This window comes from Sipha flava, unplaced genomic scaffold, assembly GCF_003268045.1.
Source record: "Sipha flava isolate LNK unplaced genomic scaffold, YSA_version1 50_pilon_pilon, whole genome shotgun sequence".
In the NCBI taxonomy this organism is placed as follows: Eukaryota; Metazoa; Arthropoda; class Insecta; order Hemiptera; family Aphididae; genus Sipha; species Sipha flava.
Genome location: NW_020273428.1, coordinates 1,172,877 through 1,193,427, shown reverse-complemented (window position 1 = coordinate 1,193,427; position 20,551 = coordinate 1,172,877). Strand labels below are relative to the sequence as shown.

At 31.6% G+C, this 20,551-nt stretch overlaps 1 protein-coding gene across 5 annotated transcripts in view; it reads right to left on the bottom strand.

Annotated features, from left to right (window-relative positions):
* Nucleotides 1-1,095: 1,095 nt before the first annotated feature.
* The window catches only part of LOC112690522, a 34,040-nt gene continuing 14,584 nt past the window's right edge, over nucleotides 1,096-20,551 (bottom strand). For 4 of the 5 annotated variants that reach the window (XM_025564550.1, XM_025564553.1, XM_025564552.1 and 1 more), the window contains exons 9-15: nucleotides 16,736-17,076; nucleotides 6,830-7,036; nucleotides 6,039-6,274; nucleotides 3,959-4,117; nucleotides 3,029-3,097; nucleotides 2,715-2,783; nucleotides 1,096-2,553 (exon numbers count right to left, since the gene is read on the bottom strand). In XM_025564550.1, coding sequence (XP_025420335.1) covers nucleotides 2,409-2,553; nucleotides 2,715-2,783; nucleotides 3,029-3,097; nucleotides 3,959-4,117; nucleotides 6,039-6,274; nucleotides 6,830-7,036; nucleotides 16,736-17,076 — 1,226 coding nt within the window. In that variant the 3' untranslated portion in view covers nucleotides 1,096-2,408. The remainder of the gene's footprint in view (nucleotides 2,554-2,714; nucleotides 2,784-3,028; nucleotides 3,098-3,958; nucleotides 4,118-6,038; nucleotides 6,275-6,829; nucleotides 7,037-16,735; nucleotides 17,077-20,551) is intronic. The other variant, XM_025564551.1, reaches the window with a different exon arrangement.

Below are 20,551 nucleotides of genomic sequence, written 5' to 3'. Positions count from 1 at the left end.
AAAAAAATAAATAAATAAATAAAAGAACAACAAAGTTAAGTATACACATGAATGTATATATAGGTAATTATGCATTTTATTGTCATTACGACGTTCAGAGGAGAAAAAATACGTCGATGACGATCCGGGTATTTGGGATTCGTTGCAGTGACACAGTTATTAATAATCCGATGTAGAAAGCCAATCAGATCAAACCTATATTTGATGCACATGTGCTTTATATTATTATGAAGTGTGTGCACTCTGGAAAACGAATGAAAATCACTCGCAATAAATCATAGTTGACTTTGAAGTTGATTCTATTTGTACGATCTGTTTTCTCTTTAAGGTTAATAACTGCTGCGTACAAAAATTTAATAATTCAATCCTTGCACATCACGCACGATGACATATGTTATAAAACTACGATTAACATATTATTATTTTAATATTGTACATTTATTTCACAATCCATTTGTTTTTCTAGTTTATCAACATTATTAATATTGTTATATGTTCATTAAAATATAAAAATTAAGTCCTAAATTTAAACTATAATACGTACAAATATATAACGTAATACGATTAAATATCAGTAATTATAAAATAATTCAAATTCGTGTAAAATTTGTTTTGTCCAAAAAAAAAAAAAAAAAAATGTTAGTTACGTTACAGGATCATTACTATAATAAAATTGTATTTAAAGTTCAAGAATATTTGATAAGAGTTCAACAATTATGGTACGTAGTACGGGCAATACATTTTTTTAAGTTCTAAGTAGACAATGTTTGATTCAAATAGTGTTAGTGAATTTTGAATAAACATATTTTTTTTATATATAAACAAAAGCGACTATAGTACTCATAGTTTAGTACATTTTCTTATTTATTTATTTATTTAAAACTATATCATAAGAAATAAATATTAATTATTATTAAATAAAATTTATACTTGTGGAACTTTGTTACTAAAGTATTCACGAGCATCAAATTGAGATCAACATAAGAGTGATTAAATTGATAAAATATGCACGGTGTATAGTTAAAATCACAAAACGACATGAATCATAATATTTCCTAAGATTTTTATACAAAACAAGTGATACAAACAGAAAAATGTAAATTAAACAAACTTTATTTCAAAATATTATTAATGATAAGCAGCTGTAAATATACAACGAACGGAATGTATTTAATTTTGAGGACACGAAACCGACTACACTGATGTATGGGTACCTACAATAATATTATGTATGAATTAGAAAAACATAATATTTTAACGTTTCATTTTATTACACGAAGTGTTATGCCATCGATTTTTTATAGTTGAATAATGATACGCGCGCACGTTCCTTAAACGTATTTATAATAATATTGTAGAGTAATAAATTTAATAGTTTTGACTCGCTTGTCGTTCTCTCGTCTACCAGGTTCGATAATAGGGTTTTAATATAGATTAATATTTTTAGTAACAATGCAAATAGCTGAGCACGTTTTGACCCTAAAACGAGCCACGAGCAGCAGATTTTTTCTTCGTGACGATTCGAAATTTCGAAACAACACCACTAATCATAATTAAAAATTATTCTATGCACATGCACACACATACACAATAAAATATTTTACTACGGCGTTGGTATATGTTTGTGAGTGTGTGTGTGTGTTTGTATACGGCGCGAGTTATTATCTTAATTAAATTCCGCATCGGCGTAGCAAAAATATGTGTTACAAGGTGATCGGTAAGCGCTTTTGAAATTGGCGAATCGTTAAATTTAATAACAGGTTCGTATAATATATAATATGTATTATATACTTATGCACTAATATCATCGAAAAGATTTACCACGCCTTTTTTACAAAAAAAAGTGTTACAGTTATTATTCACGAGCGAATACATTATTTTAAATAATAGTATACGAATCTTATGAAAAAAAATGCACCAGCCGCTTCCGAGTAGTAAACATTAAGATATACGTAATATTAGGCAAGGTATTATCGCGACTTCCAAGGCAACCGTATAGAAATAGCTACAGAACGACTAAAAATGTGTGCAAACAAAATAATCACGAACCGTGCGTTTTAAAGGGTCGCAAACATGTTTCGGGTATTTATATTTTTTTAAAAAATATTATTAGCGTTAGCAGTGACAGTTAGCGTTTGACGGGCCCCTTGAAAACCATGTGCACGTTGTCCCGACGAAACAGAAATTTAATATTATTATTATTATAATATATACGATGGACCGAAATACAATACGATATTATTACATTGTTACATCGATGCACACCGAATCGATTCTTTTTCCGATGTTGTATTGTACATAGCAACAGGGGTAATTTCGAATGGGAGAACTTAGAACTAAAGAAAAACGATATCCATGAGCCACGCGTTTTATGTTCTGTATATACATCCGGCAGGGGAATATTTGTATTATTCGAGTTCTACTATCAAGGGGTTGTCCGCAGAGACTTTTCCTTTTGACGGTATCGCTTTGTAAACGCTGTGCTCCATCACAGTCACGTTGCAGCCATCGTCAATGATCTTCGATGATCTGGACACGGGCGAGGTGATTTTTCTGCAAGAAAATACGGTATCACCGTAACTGCGGTTAGACAATATGGGTTTACTACGTATACACGATAATTATATATGCATACGCGTCACGGTAAACGAAACGTTATTACCGTATACAAGAATATATTATATAGTCTATGTATGATATTATGTTATAATCACCCTGGTAGTCGCACTCTATTGAACGATAGGTTTGACCTGTTGAAAGTCGTAATCCAGTTACTCTGACTCCTGCAAACATTTGTTAAAAACTGGTTTATGCATGTGTATATAAGAAATATAAAAAAATCGTTACGTGTATGCATAATAATATGTATACTGTAAGCAAAATATATATAATATAATATATATATTATGTATATCATTACGGAGGCAACACAGTCGACATTTTTAACATTTTTACATTTTTTTTTTTTTTTTGATCAATTTTCATTTGAATTCATTTATTCCGTACGTCATTATTATAATTCACTTACATGTTTTCCATATCGTCTTTCAGTGGCGTGTTCGAAGTACTTGGAATGCACGATAAATAACGACCGTTCCTGTTCATTAAGTAAATAATATTAATGTATTTATAAATCAAAGCAATACGGATAAAAATTAAAAATAAAAATGAGATGTATTAACGAAGAAAAGACCAAATTTTTATGATTTTATCTAGAAACCCAGATGTAGTATTGCCCGGAAGGAGAAACATGAAATTTTAAAAGGTAAAAAAGTTCAAATATGTGAGTGTTAATACGAATAGCAATATGATAATAATCAATATGCACGAAGAAATGAAAACAAAAGAATATCAAACATGTTATTAAAATCGACGAAACTATTCGTACTACCGAGAAAATTAAAATTTACTTGATATACTAGCTATCTCAGGTACCGACATATGGTAACCTATACAAGTGAAACTTGATCGGCGACAGAAGACAAGACTTGCTGTTTGGAAAAGGAAAATCTTGATAAATATATTTTATGGACCGATGCATAATGTCGTGTACACCGAATATTCGAGATTATTAATTTAATTATTGTATTTTTGAAATGTAAGGAAAAAAAATTATGAAGAGCTTTATTGTCTATAATATGGATAATACTCATATGTAAATTATTGTAGGAGCGGTTGGGGGAACATGTACGGAAAGCGAAAGCAAGGATGTTTTGACAAGGAAAAATATAAGTAAAGAACGGCCGTTTGATATGTGTGCAAAAATCGGGAGTGGAAATTCTCTGTAGAAAACGATATGATATCTATTAATGAAAATGTAATAACAGACTGGAATTTTGACAAACACAAATACGGATGATCGTTATAGCGGCAGCGCAACAGTGCAGATGAAAACCCACTGGTCAACTGAATGTAGGAACGTGCAATCGAACACATGTGACGATGGGCGCGCACTCACTTGACGTACCCGAAGTAGAGCAGACCCAGTGCGATGATGGATAGCATCAGACAGAACATCGCAGCGTATACCACGGACACCACGGTTCCCGTTTGGTTGTCGAATTTTGTAGAGTACATTCTGGATGTTTCCAAAATTTTCGCGTTGTTCGCCAGTTTTCTAGAAGAAAATCAAAACGAAAACGTCAAAATAAAAAAACGGTACCACGCAAGAAACACGCGCGATGGTTGCTGTCGCTGAACGCTGCACGCATGATTATTATAATACTATACAGGGTGTTCCGCGAAGACTATCGTTATACTTATTGCGCGATATCTATATGAAAACGTAAAGATTCATTTAAAACATGAGTATATGTGGTATTTGTCATTGTCGGTCATATACGATTCGATATCTTCATTATTTCAGGAGAGATATCGCGTTGGGTATAACATCTTCGTGGGGCGTATACAAAGATATATATAGGTACGCGGTAGAATATAATATTCGGAAATGACGAGCAAGCGAAAAAACCGATCTAAATTGTCAGTTTCTTGGAATTATCCATACATTGGTCCGTGTAAAAAAAACCCGTTTAAAACATGCCCATATTATTGTTTACATTACACGCGTAATGCACTCAACTGATCTTGTCCGTCACTCGTAACAATAAAAATAAAAACATCTTAATACGTGACTTATCTATAAACCGCGGTACTGATTTTTACGGTTCCACGTGCATTATTATCACTTTCATCTCGATCGAGGTATTCGGAGATCGATAGTAAACATAAACGATATCGTTGGGTGTAATAATATATTCTATTGAATATTTGCCTTCGGTCAAGCGTTTGATCTAAATTATGTTCTAAAATCACGAGGAAACCATTGAATAATAGTATTTAATGGGGTATATGAAAACACCAAAAGACTATATGCTATGTTAATAATTGTGTCGTAATAATAATTGCTAACAATGATAATAACGCAATAATATTATTTCTAATCGAAAATGATTTCAAAAAATAAATCGAAATACTGTTACTATATTATTGTATTATTTTAAATGACGAAAAGAAAGAAAAATGAAGGAAACATTTTATAGAGAACACGGGAATGGTTGCTCGTTAGAACATAATTATCCATCGTAGTACACACATAAATAGGCCTAGGAAATTATTGAATTTATATTTGATTTTTTTATATTGTTCGGATTTATTGCTAAGTAGTAGTATAAATTCGTTCAATACAAATACAAATTAAAATCTGTAACATTTTAGTGTAATTTTATGCAATTTTTAGTCTTGTTTTTCCATTTTATTGCAATTTTGTTGATTTTTCTAATTTATGGTACAATTTTAGATACATTTAAATATTATTCATATGATTTTTTTTACGTAAAAATAAAATTGGGGCCGTGTTAGACATTAATACTCGTATATATCAGAATAATATAATAATAATAATAATAAATAATAATTTATGGTTATTTTGGGCTTTGTCGATTGTGATGGCAGTGGTGGAATTAATATTTCACAATACGATTTACGAGTTGCATAACTTACTGTCCTCAAATCGGAGATCATTCGAATTTATAAACTTTTAGGTATAATGTATCGTGCAGTGTAATGTAGACACACATATTTGTATTAAAAAATAAAACAAAAATTGTTCAAATAAAACGTTTTTAAATGTTAATAATTTTGTTTATTAGGCACCTGATAGACCAGACTAAAACGACTACTGCAATATTAATTTGAACTTTTATTTTTAAATATTTCATAAAATAAGTTATATTTGTAATAAGATTGTTTTAGTAATAAATACTTGTACGATTATTTTTTTAAATATTTATATTGGTAAATAAAAAAGAGCAAAATGAAACATTGGTTTCTTTTTTTTTTTTTGTAACGGTTTTTTATGGCAATTGCCGAGTCCTACTCATAAACATAGACACGTGTAGTAGGTTGCAAGTGCAATTTTTCAATGCGGTTTCGATTCGAGACATTACCGACTGCGGTCGAAACAATAATCATACAGTCAGCTGAACATATTTTTTCCTACATACGTTTTACCGAAACGTCATCGTTGGTCCACTAACCTTTCTAGTTCCGATGCCGGCACCAGCGAATCGTCCGTGTTGTTCACTCCGTACACGGTCAACGTACGGTGAATTCGCCATCGGCCGTCCACGAACGTGTTGACAATATCGTTGGTCAGCGACATCATCCTGACGCCCGATATTTCCGACAGCTGCGACTCGACGGTTGCGTGATCCTCGGTCGTGCTGAACTTGACATCCACCCGAACGATGTCCGAATACGTTAGAAACTTTACCTGAAACCGTACGACGTTTTTAACGCAATGTGAACGAAATCAATCCCTTTGACTGTATTCAAGCTTGATCGATTACGGTGTTTGAAATGAAAAGTGCAAAGTTACATCGCAATTCCGAATTACGGAGAGCAACGGTCGATTTGATGTATTAAAATCGAACTTGAACGAAAACATTGATCTTACGTGAATAAAAATTATTTAATTAACTGACGATCTCATTGAGCTTTATCTCGTGTCAACCATTGCATGGTAATATATAAAAAAAAATACGGATCCTTTCCGTTATACGTGTACTACTATTTAAATTTAAATTTCATAGATTAATCAATCGTCAAAGTAGCAAAGAATGTAAACTTACATAATTATTACTTATTAGGTACTAGGTTGGGTTTATAAATTGCACAAATTTCAAATACTCAGTAGAAATTCAATCATTCTATAGGGAAAATTATATTTTTGTAAGGTGCCCATATTCATAAAGTCAACTGTCCTTTTGATTTTTTCCTACTGCCCGATTTGGGTCGTACTGCCCGTTAGAATTCGACCTCAGCTTACCGTAACGGTCAGCACGGATTCGTATCCTTCGGACTTGCCCTCGTTGTCTCGGGCCACCACGTCAAACGTTTTCACCGCGTTGCCGTCATCCACGAGGGTCCTGCAGTAAATCGTCCCGGTTTCGGGGTTTACTATGAAGTCGTTCGCGTCATTTCCTTTCAGCGAGTACTGGATCTTTCCGTGTTTTCCCGCGTCCTTGTCTATCGCCTGAAATCAATATAGGGTTATCGATCAATTGATATTAACGGTATACTATGTTTAGTTTATCGTGCGAAACGTAGGTGGTGCCTAATCATAAGAGATAAATGCGTGTATGATTTTAAAATTTCGTCAAATGTAGTTTCTGGAACATTTCATTCGTTTCATTTACGCGAAATATAAAAATGACTCAACATTTGGTGGAAAAAAAAAGTTATCTATTGATGCAATTGATCACTTTCATGTTATATGAATTTTTAAAGCTATTTAAATGAAACAACTGACATAACATTACAACATATTTAAATATTAAAATAAAAAAAATGTTAAAATATCAAACATTAACCGCACTACTTCAGTACCACGTTTATCAATGTTAATCGCTTTGTGCGATTACTAATATTAATCAACCATGACGTATAATAATAAAAAAAAATTTTTTTCATTGAGATATTTAAAGTTAAGTAAAATCTGTAACATACCAACTTAAGAAAATATGAATTCTAATTATACAGGGATTAACACGACTGTTTAATTTTTGTCTAAGAAATATCGTTAAAATATTATAATTATAATCGTGTTATAATACAACCGTACCAAATGTACAACACATATTCGCACTACAGTATTTTACAATATCTGGTTTATAAATAACTTTGGAATATTTTATACTACGAAAACACAGGAAATTTGCTAACGTGATATTTTTTATTTGTTGTATAAATATATATATATTATAACGTACATAAAAAAATAATTTTAAATGCGTTTTCTAAAAGATTTTTTTTTCAAACCCGTTTATATCTTTAAACGTTTTTTTTTTTTTTTAAGTAATTTTAACTTTGGTTGCGATTGTTTTAGTTAAGATATAAAATTAATGAACGCAATAGTTTTCCAAAAAAATTCTAATGATAATAAAAAAAAATAAGATTATCAAACAATCGCTATTTGTTTGTTTTTCTGCCCACGAGTACCCTCATTATTTATTTTTTATTGTACGAATATTGTAAAATGTAATTTTTATTTATTATTTCAGTGGTTTCCAAAATGTTTTGGTTCACGTATCCCCAAAACAAAAGAAAACAAATCGCGCCTTCTAATAAAATATTTTTCATATTATAAGCAAATTATAGTCGATCGAATAATAAATGTATGGTAGTGCAATTTACAGTATAAATGTTTGTCTTGCACCTCCCAAGGGAGCCTGTTTGGCACAGTTTACAGTTTGGGAACCACTGTATTATATAAAATATGTATACATACAAATCTTTAATGTTTGTATATAAATATGTTATAATATATTTTAACTTAAAAGTATTCTTTTCTTCGGAAAAATGTTAGAAGTTTCGGTTGAACATAAACGTGTCTACACAATTTGTCTTCGTAGATTACGTGTGATGAAAAATACCATTTATAATGACAAAAAAAAAAAAAAAAAAAAAGGAGGAGAAAAAGAAAACTATACTACGAGAGTATAATGATTAAAAAACTTTTTGGACATTTTTTGAATGGAGTTCAATAAAAGTTCTAATAGAAAAAGTAAACCGAGTTGTTTTATGAAACTTGTATAGGGTCTGCAGTGTTGCTGTAATAATGAGAATATAAATAGATAAATGTGTACACATAACGATAAGACATTGAAACGCATAAAATTAAAATAATAAACAAATCTTTAGATTGTAAAATATCTATGAAAAAAAACTATCAATGATAAAATGTTTAACATAGGAATTTGTAATTATAAATAAGCAAACATTTAACATAAGAATCCATTCAAACGAACTGAAATGTATGCAGGCGCTTGGGATAATGATTTGCATACGTGTTAGAATTAAGCTTTTATTCGAAATGTCTTATAACTTAAATTATAAACATAATAATTTTAAAACTGTAAAAGTAAAATAATATGTTAGAAGTGAATTTTCAGTATTTTTTTATTTCACCACGTTTACTGTACCTAGTAGAATCTGTATTTACGTAAATAGTTTGAATCTTATTGTTTGATCTTTCGTTTGTTAGGCTTTAATTGATTATTATAAAAATGTAAATAACCTTTTTTTTTTCTTGTTTGAATTCAAACGAAAGATCAACAGAGCAATTTATCTATTTTCACATTAATGCATACATCACAATTTAACAAATATATCAGTGTATTTATATAATGTATAGATAATAAATGTAATTATCAACCCATTTAATAGTTTTTTTTATTAAATTTTAAATGAATTATTTAATTATTTTTTTCTGTTATTATTATTCCGAGAACTCGACTATTATCATTACACTTATTTGCATTTAAACTTCACGCAACTAATTATAATATTATCTTATTTGATAGTCAATATCAAATATCAATTACAAATAATTGTTGACCGTACGTATTGATTTACCATACACTATAAGTAGGTAAGAACAAAAGGCGCTCTAAATTAATTGATCAAATAGAACAATGAGATTTAAAATTTTTTAAAATGGATAAAAGAATAAAGGGCGCACTCTTAAATAGGTATCACTGTGAGTGTCATTATAACGTGGGTATACTTTTATAATTATTAAATATTCCAAAGCATTACCGTAATAATTATGTAATAATACAACGTACACACGCACTACATTTATACGAGTATGTAAACAGTATTGGGTTATTTTCTATATCACACACGACATGTTATATATAATATATTACATATAGGTGAAGTGGCATATTTGTTTTTTTTACCGATTACCATCGAAATGCATCAGGTGCTCGTGTGGGTTTCTCAGTCGGTTTAATTGAAGTCAATGGATTAATTTCAAGATATTATGTTTGATATAAATTTAGAACAATATTATAATACAAGTGAGAGTAAATTATGATCAGAAAATTGAATGCATTTAAAGTATATTATGTATGCATGTATATATATATATAATATGTAACCTAGTGTACGTTTGTGTGCGAAATATTTTATTTATTTATTTCAGCATATTTCAAAATAAAATAACTTGATTAGTTATGACGAAAAATCGTAAGTACTGATATGTATAAATATGCCAGCTGAGATATGTCGTATTTGGTATACAGAGTTCTTCGATAATTATATAATTCGTTTTACAGTACATTTGTATACAGTTGAAAATATTACTTAATTCTTTAACCACAGTCCACAACTAGTATAATATATAAATTGAACTGCTAATTATTAACGTCTATGTTACATAAATATTTATATATGCATTTATCGATTTTCATAATTTGATTGGTACACACATTCATATTGTATGTAAAGTATATATGTGTATGTTAATGAATTTAAAACCGTGTAAAGTAGTTTTTTTATACACATAGTAGTTAGTGTAGTAGTTTGTAAAATATAATGAGATAACATACGTATGAAATGGATGGAAATGGAAAATCTTTGGCATTCCAAACCGTTTAAATATTACGTATTGCACAAATAATGTGATGACTTTAATCTTTTAAAAACGATATCAATGGCGTTATTGTAACCTTGTGATTAATTTTTAATCAGTTCTAGGAAAATAATATATCATAAATGTGTTAATAGGTATGATAATCGAAGGAAAACAGCGTTCACTACATAATGACTTGAAGATTTCCTACGAAATAATTTACCAAGTGTTGCGATACATTTTTGATGTTTTCGATTATAAAAAAAAAAACAACCTTCTCTTTGTAATGAATATTTGAAGCCAAGGATCAAAACAAATGAAATATTGATCATATCCGCCACGAACGAAATAATGAATAAGTTCTCGAGTAATAAAAATAATTGAAAGATAATAAGATGACCACGACTATCATTTATAAATATTGATAACTTTAAAAATAATCGTTTTGAGTACGTAAAAAAAAAAAGGAAACATGCGTAACAAGTTCATCAAATGAAATACGCAAAAGTGACACGTTTCTCAATTAGTTTTTTTCTCGTAAAAATAACTCCTCGCACAACAGCGCACCGCGATGAAATCCAATTAATACAATAATACCTATCGTCGTCGTATACCATAACGGTGGTGGGTACGACGGAATCGTTTACAACAGCGGTTCTCAATCTTTTTGAGTTTGCGACCCTTTATAATGTCATCAAGATGTCTAATGACCCTTTTGTAATGTAAGCATTGAAAAATTTTACGAACTGTTATTATTGCATTTATTTGTGTATACATTTTACAAAAAAAAAAGGTGTATTATAAAAGTCGATTGGCGTTAATTAATAGAAAAAAAAAAATAAAAATAAAAAATAAGTAAATTTAAATATCTTTTAATTTATTGAATTTTTTGCTGTTGTTGATTTAAAATAATTTTTTTTACACATTATGCGATCCTAAAAAAATTTTTGGTGACCCCCAAGCTGGTCTCAACTCCCGGTTGAGAATCGCTGGTTTACAATATCAATTATTATTATTATAATATTGTTCTCCCACATTTTTTCGTTTTAACATTTTGCCTACAGTGCCAGTGGGTAGGTGTAGTGCAACAATATCAACACCTTAATAATAGTGACGATTTAGCGCGAGAACGTGATGGTTAACCAGCATGTACCGCGTAATAATAACCACGTGTACCGCGGCGTGGATTCGAAAGCGTGCGCGCGTGCGGTGTGCTCATAATAACAATAATAACAACAATACGAAATGTATTGTGCGAGCGCAATAATATTTCGATCGATAATCGCGGTTTGTCACTGTCAAAGGTCGACGCGCGAAGAGGTGGACGAGGATAATTGTTTACGCGCGGCCGATCAACGACGATGGCAATAATAGTTAACGAGACAATGGCCGATTATCCAACGCCTGTGGAATGACAGTCGTCCGCGATGTTATTGCCAACGGGATGCTGCTGCAGTGCGGTGTATCTTTCTTCTATTCTTCTTCTTCTTCTTCTGGTGGTGGTCGCGGTTGATTGAACACGTTTCGGACGCGAAAAGAAACGCCGACACCGCGACGACGGATCGCGAAAACGGAACGGGAGACAAAGCAACAACGATCGTGCCGGATGACTTTTTGTCCCTATCGTCGAATAAGTACCCGGGTTGTGTACAAGTAACATACGAATTGGCTAGACTTTCATGATAATACAATCTTGTTAAATTAACTTTTCAAATTATTATGTAATAATAAGTCGTAATAGGTAAATAATGTTAGCAAAAAATTAACGCTCTACGAATGTACAACACCCATTCTCAACGAACTGTAAGTTCGAAATTTGGCCCTCTTTCAGTTTTTTAATATTTTAATCAATAAAATTTTCTTTTTCAGCAATTTTTTTCGACTTACATTTTTGTGTGAGCTTCTTTGTTTCATACATGTTTTGCATTGCACCGCTTTTAATTGTTCAATCAAGAAAAAAAATATTCGGGTGCGTGGAATAAAATCTAGAATTCGGTTTTCCGTGAAACGATTCACAACGGTTTGTTGTTCGTTCTGAATTGGCTGAAAATTATATTTACGAGCCTATCTCGTAACAGTGAGTTGTATACTGATAAACTAATAAGTAATTTTATTCGGAAACCAATTCGTACCCCTTTAATTTACCCGGGAATCAATTCCACGTTTGCCATCGTATCATTAATGAAAATGATAATCCACCAGTCGGTATCGTAATGAAAACCATGGTAATGACAAAACCGGGGTCGCGTTTGCTAACTGTTGCGGAGCACTGATGAAAATAGCACAGTATCTGAGATAATCGTCACGCGCGCAGTAAGGATTTCGAATCCAAAATTGTACGCTTCAAATGTTTAGAATTTTACTTACATCACAGTGTTATTTTTCCGTATTCAACTGGTGTAAATTACATCTAATATGCTATGTATTTTTGATGAAACTTGTAGTTTAAATTAAAATTTCAGAAAGAAGTTTTGCCTTTCATTTTTATAAATTGTGAACAGAAAATAAAAACATTAAATTAATATTAAATCTTTTTTTTTTGTGTCCCTAGACAATATTATAGCTCAAAGATTGTTTAGGTCATAAAGTTGTGCGGCTTTTAATATTTTTGAACACTATAAAATGTGAGCTCCGAATTAATAACATGTCGTCGCGTGGCACATGGTGTATAATATCCGTTTTGCACAGCGTTTCGGACTTGGTTTTATTTTTCGTCTGAGGTATGGAAAACACGGTTTCGACGAGTGAGGTCGAACTCACTATCTTATTCGAATCGCACTGACAGCACTCGAGCCAAAAATAGGTAATCGTTGAACTTCATTCGATTCAATGAAAACGTTCGGAAGTGCAAATAATAAAAGTTAACGTTTTTTAAGAAGAAAAAACTCACGAAATTATATTTTTAATGACTAATCATTCGAATCAGGATGGATTAGAAAATGTTTTTAGATCGTTTTTTGTATTTGGCGTAGGTAACCGCTCGATACGCTCATCATCTCCCATGTAATTATCATATTTTTGGACATAAATGCAGTTCGACATTATTAATCCGGGTAAAAAGTGGAATTCGAATCTTTTCTATTCGATGGAAAAATATCTTTGTAATAATATACCATATTGCGCTATACTAGCTGCCTACTCCGACATACGATATCTTCATATGTGTAATAATACATGGATACGATTAAAAAATATAGGATTATAATACATTATTGTACGACGATAGTAGTAATAGTTCGCCCCAACGCGTTTCGGCCATGTAGTAATATTATCATAATATCGTCCACACGTTGTTACGCGCATATATAGTCGTCGCTTGGCCGTTGTCTATTTAAGGCGCCCGTCTCGCCTTGAACAATAAATCTCTCTATATCAGTCCCTTTCTCTCTCTCTCTCTCTCTCTCTCTCTCTCTTTCTCTCTTTAGGAACTAGATCGAATGCAAATGACGGACAACGCACACGCGCCGACCATACGTTCTAATATTAATAAATAATAATAATAATACAATAACGTTATAATATCGCATGCTCGCTGTTGTTGCGTTATTGATACGTTCAACAGCGGTGACGACGTTTCCGATGTCCGGTCGCAATAAATTTACGTAGTCGTGCACGACCTAGACCCCGCGAGTGCGCGCGTTCTACGAACCTTAACATTACGTACGATTAGCGATCGGTATACCTATATATAGGTGTATAAATACATAATTATTACAGTGGAACCTCAGATAACTTGTGAGTCGATAGGGGACAAAAAACAATTTTAGGTATCGAAAATCCGAATCATAGGATAAATTGCATTTCACATAAAACCCACATGTGAAGGACATTTAAAATGTTTGATTTCGTTTATTTCCTCGTACTAACCTACATATACTTAGAAACACGTATAATATACATAATATATATTATATACAATGACATATTGAAAAAGTATTTTGCATAGTTGTGATATTAAATAATATATTTCAGACTGTTCTTATTTTCGGACAATAACTTATCTTTGTTTTCAATCGCGTTGGTCGTGCAAAAAATAGCGCATCTGGAGTTTTCGGTTATTATTCTCGGATACAATATTCGTATTGTACCTGCAGACTATCTAATGCCTGGGAAAAAGTAGTTATAGCCACATCGTCATCACTGTCTTCTTACTGCATCAATGTATGATGTTAATCCGATAATTTTCGTAAATGTATTTTGATGATTCGAGTTAGTAATAAACGCCAAGTTTCAACACAAACACGATATTGAATTAATTAGAAATTCGAATTGTCGAGGAAATCCATCCTACACAGGATAAACGTAGAAGAAATTCTATCGATGATTATCGAACAGTCGGATAGAATACGTTCGAGTTATTCCGCTGTATTCGATGCAAACGTGCATATTATGTATAAACAAACATCGATATATTATTATCAATAAGCGATATCTGGACCGACCTCGTCGACCATTTTCGCGAATCGTGTATACGTGTATAGACGCGTAGACAAATGCGCGTTATTGTTCTGTCGAATCGTGCGTACACGTTTTAACTACAACTGTATCATGAAGTATCGCGGTGCTAACTGCCCTGTTCACGATATATATATATATATAACGATCGATCATTCTGTACATCGATTGCCTCTGTACACCGGCGACCTATCATAAATCACCGGTTCGGCGTGTCTATCCAGAGTCTTATACTTCACGCGACGATCTTCGCACAGGAATCGTTGTAGCTAAATAAAGCAACGCAGGAAGTCATGCTTATCGTACGAATGAATAGTGAAATTAATAATTCGTTGAACGTTTTTAAATCAATATTTTGAAATGATACCTGGGAAGACTATTTTAATACTGTGCCAGAAATAGGAAAATTTTTGAATTTTATGAACCATAAATTAAAACCAGTAGGTGTTATAGAGTTCTCAATACTGCACTAGATTGTTGTTGGTAATGCGGACTCGATAAGCTATACGTAATCAGCTAGAAAAAACTGGTTCGATATTTTCAATAAATTGACCATCTAGTTATCCGTAGTTATGAGCTGTCATATTATTTAAATCGACAGCTATACGAGTACCTGCACGAAAATGATCAAATGATCATGTGGTATATAATTATCATGAATAATATACTCGTAAATATTCGATGAATAACGCATGAATAAAAAGATTAACTAAAAAACATTTGGATTGCCAGAAATGCGTTGAATCGTGGCAATCATATACTATAATAAACGCAGCGTTCTAAATATTTGTAAACATTTATGTGCACACACAAACGATTCACATTATATTTTATTCTCTGTTGTGATAAAAAACGAACACAATGCGCTAAAAAACGTTTGTTTATCTACTTGTTTAGAACGCGTATAAATGTATATAGACACGCGTTAGAATTCTTAAAACCGTTACCGCAGCTGCGTTATGGGAATACACAGATTAGAAATATTTAATTAAAACCGGTTACATATATTATGCTGATTTTGGGAACGAATAAAAACGTATACGCAATGAATTTTGTGCAATAGAACCTAATGCACAACACAGTTAATGATTAGACAACTTTACGAATGAAAACATTCCGTTTTAGGCACTATGCTGTATATACACCTACAATACAATACCTTCAACACACAAAAAATAAAATATGAAATTCTTATCATAATAGTCATAATAATCATGATTCGGGAAAGTTCAATCGTAAAGTTTACGTTTTGAAAAACGCAAACCTACCATTAGTGATACTGACTGCAATCAGGTAGCTGTTATAATAATATGAAGGGCTAGGATTTTATTAATGAGTTAAAAAAAAAAAAAAACTTAAAAAATTCTATAATATGCCAAAAAAACATGAAAAATAGGTAGTAAAAATACAATTAATTTAAACTGTATTTAGTTTTTTCTCGGGTATCAATTAAAAGAACGTATATAATTCTTATATTTATCGATTAATAAATGCATAAAATACGAAACGAACGTATGAGGATTTTTCTTTTCCAGTGATAAAACTTTTTTCTAGCATTTTGATTTAAATTACAAGATTTACGAGTACCACAAGATAAATCGAATTATATGCATAGGTTGTACAACCAAAAATTAGCATGAGACTATAAAAGTAAAGCTGCATTGTACAGCGTACGGTGCTATTTTTTGACAATAATGAACACATCCAAGCTTCGATGTTATATCACGTTCTCGTCTAAAATTATTGCTTTGATACGATTATAGTTTAGGTAGAACGATTTGTACAAACATTACGAAGTCGTGTTGAAGTCGCCGACGCGCCATAATAACGACAATAATCGATTGACGCGCACACACTCACCTTGACCTGTACTAGATGTCTGGGCAAAACGGTGGTGGCCACGTCTTGCACGGGATACCCGACGGTCATGCGCCTCTCTGAAAACGCGGGCCTGTTGTCGTTGCTGTCGACGATGACCAACTGCACCAACGTCGAAGTCGGATCGTAAGCGATGCTATCCTTGTCGGCCAGATGGAAGGGCTGAACGTCCGGCACCGCGTTTGGCGGCGGGCAGTGGATCTTCAACTTCAGGTACGCGGACGGTTCTTCCATGCCTTCGAACGCGTACGACTCCCGATCGATGGGTCTAATCACGTCTACGGCGCCCGTTTTCGCGTTGACGGCAAAGAAGTTCGTATCCGCTGTACACGGGAAGTGGATAACGATGATAATATGTATATATATCACATATATAAACACATAATATTGTGTAGATAAAAATAATGTGTACTGACTGGCAGTGGTGACAAAAGACAAAGTATGAAAAACTCGAGAGGAAAATGTGGTGTATAGGGTGGTATTACATAAACATACAAATACAATTATGTACGGTTGACGAGCCGATTATTAGGAGTACATTTCTCAAAACTAATCCACCCTACCCACTCTAATCAGGCACTTGACGCGTTCAAGTGAAATAAGTTGGACCGGGGAAACGGTGGTATTAAGCAGGTACAGAGGATCAAGCGCCATGTAACGTTAAACGTAATAATGACTCTGTATCACGAACAGCGGGTACAGAACGAAGGTTTATAATAATCCTTAGTCGACAAACTGTTTGATAATAATTTATTTTAATGGTCGTCATATTATATGGACTGTGGATGTGGATGGGATCATGATCTAGGAAGTTTTTTTATGCGGAAATATCATCTAGTGCACTAGTTTAATTATTTACCTAGTCGTTATTTTTGCAAATTTCAGCTTTGTTTAATTAGAACTCGTATAAATTTCTATTTTATTTCATACGTTTTTGATTTTCTGAATTTAAGAATATTTTATTTGTTTAAATAAATGAGTTACATTATAGTGTTCATATTTCTATAATATTCTTGATCATCATATAAGTAGCTTTTTAACATAATAAAAAGCAAATACTAATATGTTATCATAATATCATTTTATTTCAAATTTTTTGACGATATAGATTATTTTTTAAAAATGTTCTGAATTAGAATTACACAATAACATATAAGTATATTGTGTATAGTTATTTTATATGAAGTTAGTTATTCGTGGTTGTGTATTTTGATTAGAATTTTAAGAAAAAATTAAACATTTTCAATCAGTACAGCACTATAGAATTAAATTAATTTTAAACAAAATATCTATCAATATAAATAATTTGTTGGCCTTCACTTATTATAGTTATTTTTTCCAATATGATGATTCATTATTGCTTTCGATTTTTTACAAATAATGTGGCTATACTCATTCGTCCTTGTGACCTACACAAAGTTCGTATTAAATCTTATTCCTTGTACACCCACTACCAGTATCCTGTCCGAAAATTGAACTGAAGGACAAACACTTTATCTCAGTATCCCGCACCAAATCATTATTATAAATATTATATAACACTAATTTTGATTTAAATTTTATTTTTTAAAGTACGAGTATTAAGTATTACTAATGGGTCATTCCCTCACCAATGCGTATCAAGCCACTACTATTTTTTTTTTTTTTATCAATTTTGCTAATTGTAAATACAAATACAGATTGTGAAAATTAAAATATAAATAAAAATAAAAATTCAGTTTGAATAAGATAAAAATTCGATGTATAGAGAAAGGAGACGTAAACCGAAAAGTGTTAGAAATTTCGTGCTACATAATAATTCTGTAGTTATTTATAATATTGCGCGTGGATCGAATTATGTTTTAACTTAACGATTCAACGCGAGTTCATCATAACATAAAATTTGTAGGTATTAATAAATAATTGCAATACCGGAGTATACGGGAGCAAAATAGTTTAAAATAATAGTTATTGCTTGCAATATTGTAAGATAGAAGCGGTAAGACTAAAAAAAAAAATCATAAAAATAAATGCTGCATAGTAAATATTACCATATAATAGACATAATAGATCTACGTGTAAAGAGATAAAAAAGTATTAAATCGAATATTTCCAATGGTTTTTTATATCGTGTTATCTATTCGTGAATAGCCGTAAAAATAGTTGCATTTTTAAAGAGTAATTTTCTACTTTAACTTACTAATGTTATTGTCTGTGAAAATAATAATTCTCAATAAAATTGATTAAAACTCAAACGCAACATCAGTTTTTTTTAAGTGTTTTTAAGAAATATAATGATAAAATAGTTAACAATACATTTTTGTAACTGTCCGCGTTTAATTGCCAGATAAAATGTGTTTAAAATAATGTTTTTACTTTTACTTTCTCCGATCAAAACGTTAACGGTAAAATTGTGTTTGTAAAATAATCTATTATGTAGATGAAATACCAACAATTTATACCAAGAATAAATTTGATTAAAAAAATAGATTGTTAAATAATAGAACAGGAATTAAAATTGATGCACTTGGTATGCGTGTTTTGAACACCGTGAAAATGTTATAAACATCAATTAAAACGATACAAGTAATCATACGTTATGTACATGTATTAAACCGTGTGTGTTACTTTACAATCGGTTATGAAAGATGATAATTATTCAGACCGGGGCTTGACATAATATATCAAATCCGGTGTCCCTAACGAGTAGAAATCAAGTACCGTTTTCTTTGAAAATTAAAACGTTGAAAACCTTATCGCGACGCGAAGCAAACGCGTGCAAATAATAACACACCACGTTTTGTGCACTGCGAGCTACCGGTTTCCATTCAGCCGTTTGATTTAGGTATCAAAAGCAATTTAAACGTGTATTATATGCGCTTATGCGTGTGTGTGTGTGTGTGTGAACGCACCTTTACCTACTGATTAAAATTATGCCGCAAGCGACGTTCATCCTAACCGTGATATTTCGTTCGGCCTGTTCAGGATAATTAATACATTTATTGCCAAACCATGCGTGTAATGCAGGAATGGTGTATGAAAAAAAAAAAAAAAATGAAAAAAATATGTTACGCAAATCCAAGAGCGAAAAGACGTACGAGTACATACGCACGTATATTAACGTCGGAACTCGTTTACTCGGACAAGCATCTAGTGTTAAAAAATTAGAAAATAGACGTTATTAAATACTGATGGTAATATTATAAGTAAATATTATATTTCGTTCAACGCTGAACGTTTTTTGCGTTGGTGAAAAAATCAATTGCAATGCATCGTTCATAGCCATAATAGTAGAAAACGATTTCGAGGGTAAATAAAATGGTATAAGTATTAATTTGTAATTGTTGCGATCAGCTCCGATCGACCTGCAATAGTATAATCGACCTCACTGATATTATTATTCGTATAGTGCATAGAGGCTAATATTATATTATACGAGACACAACAAATATGCATTTATAAACAATTTCATAAAGAATGCTGATGCTTAAGTTTTAAACTACCGTCAGCTCTATTACACACCGCTGTGTTATGATAACACATTTTAAAATTGTATATTGGCGTATTTATGACTCGGCACTTGCTGTTTTTAAATAATTTGTAAAAATCAATTGGTGTTGGGTAAACATTCGCAGTTTTCTCTTTTTTCTAGTAAGTGCTTGAATTTTTGTAATATAGAAAACACGTTTTCTAGAAATTATAATAATTTTGTAATGAAAAATGACGAATTATTATTTTGAAACCAAAAATGTATTTAATATATACTAGCTGAATTACCTGGCCTCACCTAGGAGGTATCTTACGATTTTAGATTAGAAA